Genomic DNA, 14615 nt, shown 5'->3' on the forward strand with positions numbered 1-14615 from the left:
GAGTCCTGGGATGGAGTCCCCACGTCAGGCTCCCTGCTCAGTGGGAAGTCTGCTTCTCCCTCTGCCCCTTCCCCCTTTTGCTTGCTTGCTTTCTCTCTAATAAATAAATAAATAAATAAATAAATAAATAAATCTTTTAAAAAAATGGATCTGAGAGAGGTAGGTGATCCTAGAAGACAAATTTTGTGCCTTTTAAATTGAATTTCATATAATTCCAGGTTCTGCAGAAGGGAGGCTGGCTGGGTTCTCTGGGTGCTAGTGAGCAGGTGGCAACAGTTGGGCACTCACTCCTTCCCTTCTGCTGTCATCTGTTTTGAACAATGAGCTTTGGTGTAACATTGTATTAGTCTGCTATGGCTGCTGTAACCAAAGACCACTGGCTGGGTGACTTTAACAGCAGACATTTATTGTCTTATAGTTCTGGATGTAGAAGTCCAAGATCAAGGTGCCATCAGGGTTGTATCTGGGAGGAGCTCTCCTCCTGGCTAGCAGACATTCCTCTTCTCACTGTGTCCTCCTTTGCCTGGGGCTTATGCAGGGGGTAGGGGGAGCACTCTCTAATGTCTCCTCTTACAAAGAGATTAGTCCTATTAAATCAGGGCCTCTCCCTTATGACCTAGTTTCATCTTGATCATTTCTGTAAAGACTTTCTCTCCAAATATAGTCACATTGGGGGTTAGGGCTTCAACATATGGATTTTAGGAGGGGATGAAAACAGACTTGTGGTAGCATCTGAAAGCCTCGTGCCCTTGTCAGAGCCCCGCTCAGACTGAGATGATGAAGAGGAAGGTGAAATGAAGACAGGATGGGCCAGAGAGGGCTCGGGATTCACCCAGGCCCCGCCAGTGACAGGATGGCAGGGCTGAGGCCGCATCACCACGCGTGACAGCATGCACAGGGCTCTCTTCCCCCATAGGTTACATTTTTAATTTACTGGAGACATATAGGTTACCAAGTCAAGCCACAGAAACTTAAAGGAAAATCCAGAGTGGGGCTGAAATGCTCTGCACATTGAGAGTCAGTGGGGGACAATTCTACTGAAACACGGGACTAAACCAAACATACAGAGACGCTCAGAGGGCATGCTTAATTTCCATAGAATGGAGGGAAAGTTTCATTTTGATGTAAGATTTGCAAAGATTCTGAAGCAAACTTCTGGGTAATGTTGATAACGCTGATGACTACGTCTGACTCCACTTGCGTGGACACAGCTGGACCGTAATCTCTACTTTTGAGCCTTCTTAGCCAGATTAGCATAGTTTTTACCCACAAAAGCTAGGAAGAGATAAAGAGGTGTGGACTTTTTCTGGGGTGACTGGAAAGGATCTCAGACCTATCTCACCCCATCAGACCGGGGTCTGATACAGACACGGCATGTTTGCTACCATGTGGTCCAAGCAGGAGCTTGGGGAGAGCATGACAGCAACAGTGATGGATGGTGTGGGCTGGGGGACAAGGCTGGCATGTCTCCCAAAGCCAGTTGTGTCTGTGTGGGGGAAGCAGAGCACTGTCCCTACTAGTGGCACTGGAGGCCACATACACACATGGAGGAAAGGAACAGGGTGGGTTGGTTGGGGGGTAGATTGCTCAACCAGAGCCTGGCGAGACAGGAGAGTTGGGGGATGTGGCGCTCACTGAAATCAATGAACAGAAAGGGGCCAGGAAACAAACACGTCAAGGAGACAGAAGTAACTGATTTCTTCATATGTTTTCCCGGCTGTGGAAGATCCCGACGTAGTCTACAGTGAACATGGAGAAAATCAGCAGGCATTTTGAGTACCGTGAAATGGGTCTTGGGAGGGGCTCTGGCAGAGGAGGGGGAGCCCCAGAAGCTTCCAGGGCTTTGGGGGCTGTGCTCTAACTTTTTTCAGGTGCTGACTCTTCCAGGAAACAGCTCTAATTCCTCTCCCAGCCTGGTGCCTGTCCCAAGGGCTTGCAGGGAGGTGGGTGTCAGAAAGGACCCAGCCATCGCTTTTGTCCCTCTGGCCTGGGAGGTGAGTGGCTCCATGGAAGGGCAGGGTGGGTGCTGGTGGGTGGTGGCAAGGAGGGCAGAGGAGAGGCTCTGCACATAGTGTCCACAAGGACTTGAGATCCTGAAAGTGCTTTGGGACATGAGCAGTACAGCTCAAAGGTGAAAAGGTGCCCTACACCCATTCCGTGGGTGAGAGGCGGGGGTGTAAATAGGCTTGGGGCTTCCCACAGGGCTTCGGTCATTCCCCATGGGGTGCTGCTTCAGCCCCTGCTATCTCCTGCCAACCCAGTCCAGGGTGGACATGCACGGAGCCCACCTTCTCCCCTCTACACAAGCATGGGATACAGGGCAGGAGCTATGGGTGTCCTTGACCATGCCTGGCCAACCTGCCCCACACCTCTTTGATCACAGGTAGGGGCAGAGTCTGTGTGGGGATCCTGGCTACTCTCGCTGGGCATCTTCATCCTTTTTATCTCCCCCCCTTCTCTCTCTGAGTCTGGGTGTCCCTCCCTTCTCTTCTCACTGTGTTCCCTTGTCCCACCTTTCGGGGTTATTGTCTTTAATGGTGGAGTGAAGGGTGGGCTCAGTAAAGACAATTTAAGGACTCGTGGACTGTGGGGGAAGGGCCACTATCTCTGGGCTCTGGACACTGTCACCTTTGTGGCCACCCACTCAGCCTGTGTGTGAACCCAGCTCAGGCCCCAGGACTCCCCCTCTCAGTTCCCACTGCAGGGCCTATGACTAGGAATCTGACTGGTCACTGGATTGAGGCTAAATGGCTTCCTGTCTTTACAGCACGCAGCTCAGGGCATGGTCTAAAAAACAGGGCTGTGGGACAGCTGCTTCCCTCTCCATTTCACCTGGTTTTGCAAAATGACTGAGCCAGCCTCTGTGGAGTGCAGACTTCTTATGAGTCATGCTTATGTGACCTGATTTTCCGCATCTGCAAAGCTGAAAGGCAGGTGCTGGCACACAGGGCCCCCGGATGCTGTCCTCGTGACCACCCTATCCTGTTTCTTCCCTGCTCAGCATCTGCGGGTTGAACTTTCATTTTCCCTGCATCCTGGGTGCCTGGGGCAGCCGGCTCTCCATCATCAGACCTGCTGCAGAACGCACCACCTCCCCGCCAACCACCTCCATTTCCCTCTGGGACAATGCACGCCCCCCCCCCCACGTCTGTGCACCTGCCACATATTGCCCCTGAAACGCTGACGCTGCTGGAGGTGCAGATGTCCATCCAGGATTGGGGACCCCACCACTGTCACAAACCCAGATGCCTACAGGCTCTGCAGGGAACATACAAGCTGTCACTGATGGAAGGGGACAAGCCCTGGGCAAAGGGCAGAGCTGCCCTGAGTTCTACAGACTGTCACCATGGAGCCTCCCCCAGGCCTTATGTTCAGACATCTGGGCTTTTAAATACATTATCTTGATTTTTTAATGCTGGCAACTAAGTAGCATGCAGCTGGCTGTCATTGGCTGGCGGGTGCCAGTGGCTGTCAGTGAACACTTAATGCACCACGTGATGTTCTGGTCCCTTCTGCACGGTGAAGTCACCATGCTGGTCACCACCCCTCCCAAGCCAGGAAACAGATGCACACACAGACGCGGTCACTTGCACCAGATCTCAATTTAATAAGTGGCATTGGAACACTGACTGCCTGGATGGCCCTCCCATAAGAAACCAGGAGCTTTCATGCCTTTCTGTGTAAGACTCAGAACCCTGACAGCTGTTTTAGTGAAGTTCCCTGTGCATGGTGAGTACACATTATCTTTGTTAAACCTCACAGCAGCCCAGTGGAGACCTTATGTTACGGGTCAGGAAGCTCAGTTCAGAGGGAGTGACTTTCCCAAGGTCTCTCAGCCTCTGTTTGGAGGGCTGTGATGGAAACTCAAGTCTGTCTGGCTCCAAAGTCCCAGGTCCTCCCATGTAGTCTGGGTGCTCTCTGAATCCCGCATGTCTGACCGAGGGCCAGACCCAACAGGGCCATCCCCGGGGGGGTGGGGAAGTGGGCGGTGAACGAGTGTCTGGAGCTTGGCTTCTGAGGTTGCTGGGCAGGACTCTGGGGCAGCCTCCTAGCATGGGGCTCAGTCCAGGGTGTTGGGGTGGGCCTGGGTCCGAGCAGCCCCCCAGAGAACCTCACCGGGCTCGGTCCCGCTCGCTTCTCTGGGGTGAGAGGCACTGCCAAATGCCCTTGTGGACCATCTCGCTGCCCAGGGCATAGTTGATGGCATTAATCGTGGGCACTGTTTTGGCAATGAGGGCAGGCACCTGTTGGGACAGAAAAGTTCAGGGAAAAGCCTCACAGCCTCAGCACCTCTCCCTGGTCCCACTTGGTGACCCCAGTCCCACCCTCACCCCGCCCGCCACAGCCACCAGTTATCTGTCCTGGGCTGGATTCTGCAACTCCCAAGGCCTCCTTGACCAGTTGGCAGATGAGGCATGGAAGCACCCCCCTCCCACCCACCCCCCCCACCGGCCTGAACACCAGTCTCAGCCTTGGTCCCAGAATGTGTCTGTCCCTGAGACAACGTCAAGCAGCAGCCCTGTGTGGCCCCCAAGAGAAACAAATTCCCAGGGCGGTATGAGCATTCTAAGGAAAAAGGAAAAGACTACCAGGAGGCCAGAAAGCAGGAAAGAGAGATGGTGCAAGACAGAGAGACACAGAGATGGAGAGAGTTCTAACTCTGGGTCTGGGAGGGCTCCGTACCATCTGCAGCTTGGGGGAGATGGAGCTCACATCCACGATCGTTGCAGAGAGATACAGGAGGGCATAGGGGCCCCAGCCGAACAGCAGTGTCCTGGCCGGGAGAGTGGTGTTCACCTGCGGAGAGATGGTCACGGGAGAGAGGCGCTGACTTGCTCTAGCTGGCTGCAGCCCCCCACGGGGGAGGGACGGGGTGGACACTCAGCAGGGCGGGGCAGTGTGACCCAGCTGTGGGAAGGCGCTGAGCCTGCAGAGGAGCTCGGGGCCAGATGGACCTCTCTGTCAGGTAAGCTGTGTGACCCTAAACCTGTCATTTAACCTCACATGACTTCAGTTGTCTTGTTTGCAAAAATGGTTTGATAATGCTTCACTTACCTGGAGGCAGGGACTAGGGGTTGGATAATGAGCTCCCTTCCTGGTCCGCGCTCTTTCTGAGGAACTCTGGGCTCCATGAGTGTGGCTGGGTGAGCGAGGCTCCCCAGGCTGAGCTGCCTTCACAGCTCAGTCCCAGAACCCGCTCGCCATCAGCCTGCGGCGGCTGCAGCCACCTAGTGGATCTACCTGTCCCCGGTTCAAAGCGGCTTTGCAAGGTGTGAGACAACCCGGGGAGCGAGCCCTGTGGTACCGCCTCTGGCCACAGGGAGGCGTACGACTTGCGATCTATTCTCAGAATGGAAGCTGCGGTTCCGGCTTCCCCCGCACATTCAGATGTTAAAATGCTGCAGCTGGAAATCAGTGTCTGTTTTCTCTTTGCGTCTCCCTTTAACGAAGAAGGTGACTTAAGTTGAAAGAGGGCACATTTCTTTCATGAAATAAAAATATGTTCGTTGGGAGACATTTATTCTCTTGAATTGCCCCTCCCTCATTCCAAAAGGAAAGAAAAGAAAAGAGAAAAGAAAAGAAAAAAGAAAAGAAAAATGTGCTTCTCAGAGGCCCGAGGAGCACTGAGGCCTCAGCACCTCCGGAGATCGGCCTGCCCTTGACCGAGATCCCCCTGGCCCATGCGCCGCGACCTCTGCTGATGCTGCGGGAACTGATGGTTTCACGACAGGCAGGGGAGGGGGAAAAAAGCACACCGGTGTGGCAGCCCTGTCTCCTGGCCGATTGAATTTCCAGTAAATGTGGCGACTTTGGGCACCCAGGTAGTGCTTGGGAGGGCAGCGCGGAGGACAGCCCGGAGGCGGTGAGGGGCGGGGGAGCAGGAGCCCAGAGCCACGCACGATTCCTGTCTCGGCCCAGCTCTCGGCCTCCCGCTGACTCTGAGCAACCTGGATCTCCGGCTAAAATCGATTTGTACAGTCCTTTTCCAATTCACAAGGGGAAAACAAAATGTGGCAGATTAAGTGTCTCAACAAAGATTGAGTGTTTCTTTTATGCACTATGACCACTTGGGTCATGGAGTCCCAGGCCTGGGTTTGATCCAATTCTGTTATTACTAGCTTCCCAGCTTGTAGCTAGTTACTTAACAAGCCCTTACTATAACCTCAATTTTCTAGCCTGTGGCAAAGTGATAACAAAACCTTCTTTAGAGAGTAGTTGCAAAGATGGAATGTCATCATACGCAGAAAAGTAGTATTAGTATCTGATTTTTTTTTTCTTTGAAACTTGGGTGCTTGTTATGGCTCATCTGCTAGAGATTGTCGAGGGGACAAAAGAAAATTGTGGAAAGGGACTAATGCAGAAATTCAGGAACGGCCAGGAGGGCTTTTTTTTTTTTTTTTTTTTTTTTAGGATTTTTTTTTTTGGACAAATGTGCTTGCAGGTGTGATTTTATGTTCTGGATAACAGTCTGTGATTAAACAAAACATCTTGGAGCAATTTAAAAGGAATATTTGAAAAGTATGTCATTTTGTGCCTACCCCCAAGTCCTTGGGAAGAATGAAATGTGACAGCATGAATGGGGTCTGGCAGGGTGCCCTGACTCTCAAGGTTCTGAGGTCTGGTAAGTCTGAGCAGTCCTGACCCTTCCTCCCGGATCTTGGCAATGCCCAGCAGTGGGGAGGGGACATTCCTGACCCAACAGCCCAAGCTCTGTGAACGTTGAATTTTTTCCTGATCACTGAAAACAGAAAACCCCTAACTACTGTCTCTCACATCAGTCATGTTCCTTGAGAGGGACAGAGGGATTTCTTCCTCTCTGGCACTGATCCTCACCTGGAGGTGGCCCGTCTTCCTGAGTTTCTGCTCCATGAGCTGATATGATATGACTGTGATGAAGAGAGGCAGGAAGAAGTTGAAAAAGGCCATGGTGAAGAGGAAGCTGATGAAGTTTCTGCAGGCAGAGGAGGTAGAGGAGTCAGGGTCATCTCTGGGGATGGGGGGAGGTCAGCTGCCCTTGAAGACGTATTAGCCTTCGCCCTAGACAGCCACATGTGAGGAACTGTTCTCATCAGACAAAAGCTCTGAGTGCGGTCGCCCCAGGTTCCCACACAGACTCCCCTTAGAGACAGGGAGCCACTAGGTCCTTCTTGAACTTGCCTTTAAGAGCCAGAGGGCTGAGATGAGGGGGAGTCCTCCTTCAGCTTTCTGTTGGGCAGTTCAGGTACTCAGGCCTGCTTTCTGTATATGCCCCGAGCATGGAGAATAGGACACTTCAATTTGGAAAACACGTTTACCAAGTGGAAGATAGGTCAATGGACCAAGAGGAAGGATCGTTCAAGGAATGCTCCTGGCACAGGGACTTGAAAGGGGTCTGGAGATGGCAAAGAGACTGGACAGTGTCACTGAAGAAATCACTGAAAGGACCACAGGAGAGTCTGGGGTTCCAGGAAGGGTCATGGGAAAGTGGGAGGGCTGATCAGGAACAGGTGGGACTCCCAGGAAGGTAGACTCCCATTCCGTGAAGGGAAGACTGTGTTACCTTGGTGCTGCCCAGTAGGGAGGGGTAGGAGAGAAGGCTGCCAGAGAACTGGACACTGGCCGGGAGGACACCTGTAGGGAGTGCACCTGTAGGGACACCCTGGAGTGCCCTGAGACTTGGGGTCTCAAGCAGGTTTCACCTGGAAAGCCTGTCATCAGGGGCAGATAGGTCATGAGTAGACTTGTAAAGCAGATGAATGCAACATGGCTCTAGTAGAAGAAAGAGCGGGGCTGGAGCCTATGCCGCTCCTCCCCAAGATGTCCCCTAAAGGGTCTCTCTAGGCCCTGGTGTCTCCAGAGCCACATGAATGGGGCAGTACTGGACACATGCTCCATGACGGTGGGGGCCATCATGCATCAATCTTGTCTCTCTAGGGCTTGGCCCAGGGGTTGGCTCACAGCAGGTGCTCAGGAAACGCAAGAACTAAACTCTATGCCAAGGAGGTCCCTCCCAATGCAAAGACCTTAACATTCCTTGTACTGAACAAAGGACACAACTCCCTTAAGAAACGGATCAAGTCGGAGCTGGAACAGCCTGGCTGCACTGAAGATGGCAAAGAGGTCATGGGGCTCAGTTACTGCTGACTGTGACTCAGTGACTCACACAGGCCAACAGCTCACTGGGTAATACTCCTTTTGGGGCACAACTTTATATTTGTTATTATTTAATTATTTGCATCACATGCCCATCACTTGTCCGGCTTGCAGAATGGGCTTTCCCTAGTCCCACTGTCCGCTTGCAAGTGGATATCATGACCAAGGAGTTGAGATTATCTGGCACATGTTGACATTTCCCCATGTGGATTTTCAGCTGTGACACTGTTGTTGTAAGAACTCAAAGCAGAGTTTCCCAAGGAAGGGAGCCTTGAAGCTGCTCCTCCCACCTCACCTGTCCCCCCGGGAGTAGTCCAGGGTGCAACACATTCCCAGAGGCTCGTAGTCATAGCGGCCCCAGCCCAGGAGGGGCAGTGCTGCCCAAAAGGCAGAAGACAGCCACACACAGATCACCAAGGAGATGGCCGTGTCCCATGCCAGCTGGCTGCCTGCATGGGAGAGAGGAGGAGGAGGAGGTATTTGCTTGGTGGCGTGCCAAAGAATGGACTTCATGGTCACACAGAATGTTCCTAAATCCTGGCTCTGATGCTCCTTAGTGCCTCAGGCAAGTTGAAAGTTTCTCTGAGCCTCCATTTTCTCCTCCACAAAATGGGAAGGATAATCCAGGTCTCAGAGGATGGTTATGAAGAATAAAAGAGATAATGGGTGGCGAAAGTCTCCTGGGAGACATTCTATACCACCTTCTTTAGAGCACAGAGAAGGAGGGAGCAGCAAAAAAAAAAAAAAAAAAAAAAAAAAAGGCATGCCTCCCCAAGTTAACTAGGGAAGAAACATGGGCAGTGCAGTTCAGGTAAGGGTCACAGGGAGGGAGGCAGAAGTCTGGACTTACCACGGTCCTTGGCTGTGGCTCAGACACAGGCCACTGTCCCGCTTCCAGGATACCTTCTGAGGAACTGGGGTGCATCTCAGTGCTGATGGCAGGGGCTTGGTCCCAACATCATTTTTTCATGTGACCAGTCCCACTGACCTGACCTCCTCCATGTCCCCTCCTCCCACGCCCCTCTCTGTAGCAGCCTCCTCCAGCCCTTCCCGATCCGGTGGTTCCTCCTGGTCCTGGCTTCAGAAAGCTTTTCCCTTGCACCTCATCTGTCTGTGGTTTATTTGTCATGTTCTTTTGTGGACAAGGCCCCAGGGCAGAGGGCAGGTCTTCAGGTAGGGTTTGATCCACAGAGAAGAGCAGATCTATACCTTCCCGCATCTGGACACTGCTTCCCCGACAACAGCCCTGGAGGCAGTTTGCTTGAATGTGTCCTCCTGCTATGGACTCAGTGTTTAAGCCTTGACCAAACTCCTGTGTGGAAGCCTCCCCCGCCCTGCCCCCCACCACGTGATGGCATTCCAGGAGAGAATCTTTGGGAAGTAATTAGGTCACACGGGTGGAACTCCCATGATTTGATTAGTGCCCTTATGTGAGAATATACAAGAGAGATGATCTCGGGGTGCCTGGGTGGCTCAGTTGGTTAAAGCCTCTGTCTTCAGCTCAAGTCATGATCTCAGGGTCCTGGGATCGAGCGGGGAGCTTGCTTCCCCCTCTCTCTCTGCCTGCCTCTCTGCCTACTTGTGATCTCTATGAAACAAATAAATAAAATCTTTTAAAAAAAGAGATGATCTCTCTTCTCCATGAGGTGACACAGCAGGAAGGCAGCCGTCTGCAAGCCTGGAAGATGCCAGAAGTATGCCATGCTGGAACCCTGATCTCAGACTTCCAGCACCGAGAAACTAGGAGAAATCCATCTCTGTTGTTTCAGCATCCACGTATGGTATTTTGTTATGGCGGCCCAAGCTGACGGAGACACCCCTTCCCCTGACTTGGACACAACGATTAATAGTTACCATAACTGATGTATTGCTCTTTTGGCTTTGGAAAGAGATAACCACGGTGATATGTCCAGGGTCATCCAGTATGGAGTGGATAAGCTCAGACACCCACCTTCCCCCTCCCCTGCTTTCATATTGTTCCACGGTACCCTCCAGCTTAGGAGAGGCTTTGCTCTAGGGACTCCAGAATAGGGATCAACTGCTCTATACTGAGGGAGAGAAGTGTGTTGCTGTCCGAAGATGTGTGCATTGTGTATGTGCATGTGTGTGAGTGTGTATGTGTGTATATGTGTGCATACAGTGGTCTGAGGGAGACTTGGGGGCCAGACTGGGATAGGAGCAGCAGGAGAGGAGCTCTGAGGTCAGGTAGGGCAAGTGAGACTCACCTGCCTCTAGAAATGATAATCTTATCATTTTTATCAACTTTCTGGCCTGGGGAGAGGTATGTGACTTTGTCGAGGGTGGGGTGGGGTGGGCTGTGTATGTTGGGGGGATGGCGGGGTGAGAGCAGAACTTCAGATTCCAAAGGGGCCTTGCCCAGGGCTTCAGGCCATGCTGGCCACAGCCACCACAGCAGGCTCCATGCCAAGAAAGCCACAGGTCGGGATGTGGAGCCCAGGAAACAAAAGTAGTGAGTGACGTGGGAGGCATCCCAGCCATGCCCAGTGCCTGCTCTGCCTCTCCTAGCTGGGTGACCTTGGGGAAGGGCTTAACTTCTCTGAGCCCCCACTTCCCAGTCTGCAAGTTGGGGTTTGTGATAAGGGTCAGCAGACTCACAGCTCCCCGAGGTCTGTTCACATATCCCTGGCGGGGAGCAGGATTCTAGATGGCCAGTGGGTGAACATGTTTTTAAATTTTAATGTGTACTAAAATTGTAAGGACATTAAAGTTGTGATTTCAGAGACATTGTTTAGGATGAGACTAGAGCAGGTGTTTGTGTTTTTTTAAATGAATAGCTTTTAAGAAAAAAAATCAAGTAAATAACAGAGTGGGTGGTACAGTGACATAGCCAGTTGTGAAGGTGGCATTTGACAGTGCAGCTTGGGAGATCTGGGGCTGGACTGGTCTTCATGAAGCCCCGAGATGGTGGAGGCCCCACGGAAGCGTGAGGTGCAGGGATACACACCCACTACACACACACACACACACACACACACACACACACACAGTCTCTCTGCCCCCCAACGGGGCCCGTCTGCAAGGCCATTTCTGTATCTATGACTTTAGTTGATTTTCAGAATAAAACTGGGAGGTTGCTTATAAAACTCTGCTCTTAGAGGAGACAGAGGTTTAGAGAGGACTCCTGATTTGCCTGATGCTGCATTGACATTCCAGCACGGGCCTGGGGGGCCTTTCCTGTCCGCTCTCCCTGCCTCCTTCCTTTCCACATACTTACAGACACTCAGGCCCACCTAGTCTCCCCTGGACTGGGAAACACAGAGCAGACCTTTGTTCTGATCACCCTCACCGCACAGACGTCCCTCCCTCTGGGAGCACCAAGACTTACGCATGCAGTAGTGGTGATAGCGCCCCCAGGCGACGGCCGCGGTGCTGCAGATGCTGGCCAGCGCGGTCACAAAGCCCTGGAAACCGTGAGCCTGGCAGCCATCGGAGCCATAGGGCCAGCTCCTGTGGGAGACACCGGGGCCGACGACCCCTTCCCTCCGTCCCTGCCCTTCTCCCACACCTGCCCCTCAGGAGCTTGGAGGGCACCCTCCTGAATGTTGGCCTGGGTCCCCAGAAGAGGGCTTCATTGTCTGTTTTTCCTACAAGGAAACAGGGGCCCCAGAGGTCAAGTCCCTGGGCTGACCAAGTGAAGCCCAATGCAAACTTCCTGGGTGCAGTGTCCTTCTCTGCAGCTCAGACCAAAGGGTCTTTCTGTGTGGTCAGAAGCCTTCGGCAAAGGAAATGGGACATTCTGGGAAGAGAGCCCATGCCTTTATTCTACAGAGAGGAAAAATTTAGGCTCAGAGAAGAAGAGGTTAGACAGCAGATGAAGGGAAAGTCAGAAGGGAGACCCCAGGGCTCCCCGCTCTCAGCCCCAAGGGCCAAGCAAGTGTAAAAACTTCTACTGCCTCCTCCCAGAACCTGGAAGGGGCAGGAGGAGATCAGGACAGGAAATCCTCAGGGATCCCGACCCCACAGACTGGTCAGCCCTGAGCACGCACACTCAGGTGGGCTCCAGCCTTCATTTGAGTGCCTGGAACCGGAGCAGGTTCACTTAAGAAAACAATTTGTAAACACCCGACACTGTCTTGAAAGATCTTGGTTTGCACCTAAGGAGGTTTTAGACACTTGTGTTTGTAAAAGCAACTGCATTTTGACGTCTGTTGGGCTTCTTGCGTGCCACGCATCATTTTCACTTATTTCCACCTAATATCAAGTGAATACTTCCAGCCACCCTATGATCTGGAGAATAATATTCAACTTACGGCAGAAACCAAGAGATAGCCAGCACTCACATCGAGGCAGCCAGTTTGCGGAGCCTGTGCCCTTCATCCCTATAGTCTGCCAGGTCTGTGGGTGGGTTTTGAGCAACTCCTGTGCTCCAGAAATCAGCCGTGGGTCTTCAGGGATAGTGTGGAATTCGGATTTAGCCTCGTACTGCCTGCCCACCCTGTTCCCTACGGTTTTCTATAGGAGGGGAAAATGCCTCTGGCTTGGCTGCCCAGTGCCCAGTGCCCAGTGCCCAGCGGTCAGGCCCCAGGGGGTGGGGGGAGCTAGTACCGGCGGAGGCTGGCTATGGCTGCAACGAGGGCGTTCAGGCTGATCCCAGAGTCTGCCAGAGCCAGGCTCAGCACCAGCAGGTGGGTAGGGGTCCGCAGCTCTGGCATCTTGCAGAAAGAGAGGATGGTGAGACTATTGAGGCAGAGGCCGGTGAGCGCTGGAAAGAAGGGGGAGGCAGGTGTCAGGGCTGGAGAGGCCGACTGGGGTCAGAACCAAGGGTCTGGGGTGGACGGAGCCTCAGCCTCCTGCCCCTTCATGCTCAACAACCTTGTCGGTGCAGCTCGTCAAAGATATCTGAGAAGCGCTGGCTCTCAGATACCATCGGCCATAAGACGCATATCCTGCCTCCTCCTGACTCAAAAGTAAGGAAGAAAGCAGTAAGGTGCAGTGTGGTTCATCCGGGAACAGTCGCAGTCACTGACAGCTGCTGACACTTACCTGCACAGGGGACTGAGAACTTTCTTAGGGTCCTCCTGCTCAGTGTTCACCTGGATGCTGTCCTCTCCATGTGCAGCTGGGAAACAGGCTTAGAGTGACTAGTTGGCTTGCCCTAAGCACACAGCTGGTGAGTGTGGCAGAGCTGGGACTAAGACTCACATCTGTTTAATTCCAAAATGCCACTCCGAGGGCCGTTCAGCAACATTAGGGAGAGCCGGGAGAAGGGTATGAGTTTTGAGCTGGGGGCTGCCTGGGACAGCAGCCGGTGAGGTGGGCTGGAGGGGGCAACCTTAGGCAGCAGGCAGACCAGACCTGGAGCTTTAGCTTGGTCTCTCACTTGCTGCTCCTTTAGGTCTCTGAACCCTGGCTTCCCCATCGAAAGGGAGGAATGTTTACTGGGAGGACAGGGTGTGGAAGAGCATTCAAGACAAGGGGAACAGCATGTGCAGAGACTTAAAGTGGTAAAGTTTCAAGGTATGACTGAGGACTGAGAGGGTTGCTGGATTGTAGGGTTCCTAGAAGAGAGGAAGAGGGGCAGGGCCCCCAGACAATGGTGTCCAGTGTCTTCGGGATGGGCCTAGTGGCTGCCACTCCCTCCCCAATGTCAGTTCTCCTTGGGGGAGGAAACAGGTTGACAATCTCTCTGGTTCAGATGTGAACAAGGGCTGCATTCCTGATTAACAGTTGTCAACTGACCCAGCACCAGGTCTCCAGGGTCAACTCTGGCCTCGAGGAGCATTTGAGGGATTCTGGGCTAAGATGGGCCCCTCAGGAAGTTAGGCAGCCCCTGGAATGGAAATGCTTAGAGCTGGGGAATGGAGATGACGGGAGCAATGTGGAGATGGAAAGGATGGGGGCAAAAGAGATTAAATCCTGAGTGTCCGTCGAGGCTAGACCTTCGCACCCATGACCCCTCCTAACCTTCAGGATCACCCACGTGGGGTCCAAGAACCTGGCTGACTTGGTTATAGTCATGTGGAGAGCAGGTGACAGAGCTCTCTGTCTCCAGAGCCTGCCAGAGGTCTGAGCTTACATGAGATTCTTAGCAGGATTTTCAGGGAGTAGGTTAAACTTTAACCCAGCTGGGGGGACAAGAAAAGGCCTGAGCCTGGTTCTTGGTTATGTTCTGGGCAGACTCTCTGAGCCCTGCTGGTTTCTCTCAGCTCCCAGCCTGCATCCCACAGGTGCACCCATCAGAAGCCCCATGGGTGTAGGTGTAGGGTTTGGGTGTAGGGTTTGGGGACAGAGGAATAGGGTTTGGGGACCTCTGCTTGTCAGCTCCATAGCTGTGGCCTGAATCTGGGAGCCCACTGGGTCCCCGCTCCACCCAGGCCGTTTCTTGCTCACCTTCTACCAGCAGCACCGTCCCCACAGCCAACACCTCCAGCTCCCCGAAGCCGGTGGGCAGGGACCCCGATTCTGCCATACTGGGCCCTTGTCCCTGCCGCCCAGCTCCTCTCGGGCTCTCTAAGCCAGGC

The 14615-nt window shown here is 53.1% G+C and overlaps 1 protein-coding gene across 1 annotated transcript; it reads right to left on the reverse strand.

Annotated features, from left to right (window-relative positions):
• Nucleotides 1–3989: 3989 nt before the first annotated feature.
• On the reverse strand, nucleotides 3990–14591 carry RGR (retinal G protein coupled receptor). Its single transcript, XM_032838573.1, has 7 exons — nucleotides 14485–14591; nucleotides 12700–12856; nucleotides 11480–11601; nucleotides 8429–8582; nucleotides 6835–6952; nucleotides 4684–4797; nucleotides 3990–4244 (listed from the first exon to the last, which is right to left on the reverse strand). The coding sequence occupies exons 1-7, from the start codon at nucleotides 14561–14563 to the stop codon at nucleotides 4113–4115; spliced, it is 876 nt and encodes a 291-aa protein (XP_032694464.1). The 5' UTR covers nucleotides 14564–14591; the 3' UTR covers nucleotides 3990–4112.
• Between the last annotated feature and the right edge of the window lie 24 nt (nucleotides 14592–14615).

This window comes from Lontra canadensis, unplaced genomic scaffold (assembly GCF_010015895.1).
Source record: "Lontra canadensis isolate GAN:19392208 unplaced genomic scaffold, GSC_riverotter_1.0 scaffold3, whole genome shotgun sequence".
Taxonomy (NCBI): Eukaryota; Metazoa; Chordata; class Mammalia; order Carnivora; family Mustelidae; genus Lontra; species Lontra canadensis.

Excerpts from the sequence above, each read along its gene's own strand:
- RGR (XM_032838573.1), bottom strand. The coding sequence starts at position 14,563 with ATGGCAGAATCGGGGTCCCTGCCCACCGGCTTCGGGGAGCTGGAGGTG. Across the intron at positions 4,798-6,834 it reads GGAAGACGGGCCACCTCCAG|GTGAACACCACTCTCCCGGC; the intron begins GTGAGGATCAGT and ends ATCTCTCCGCAG. Across the intron at positions 4,245-4,683 it reads TCTCCCCCAAGCTGCAGATG|GTGCCTGCCCTCATTGCCAA; the intron begins GTACGGAGCCCT and ends CTGTCCCAACAG.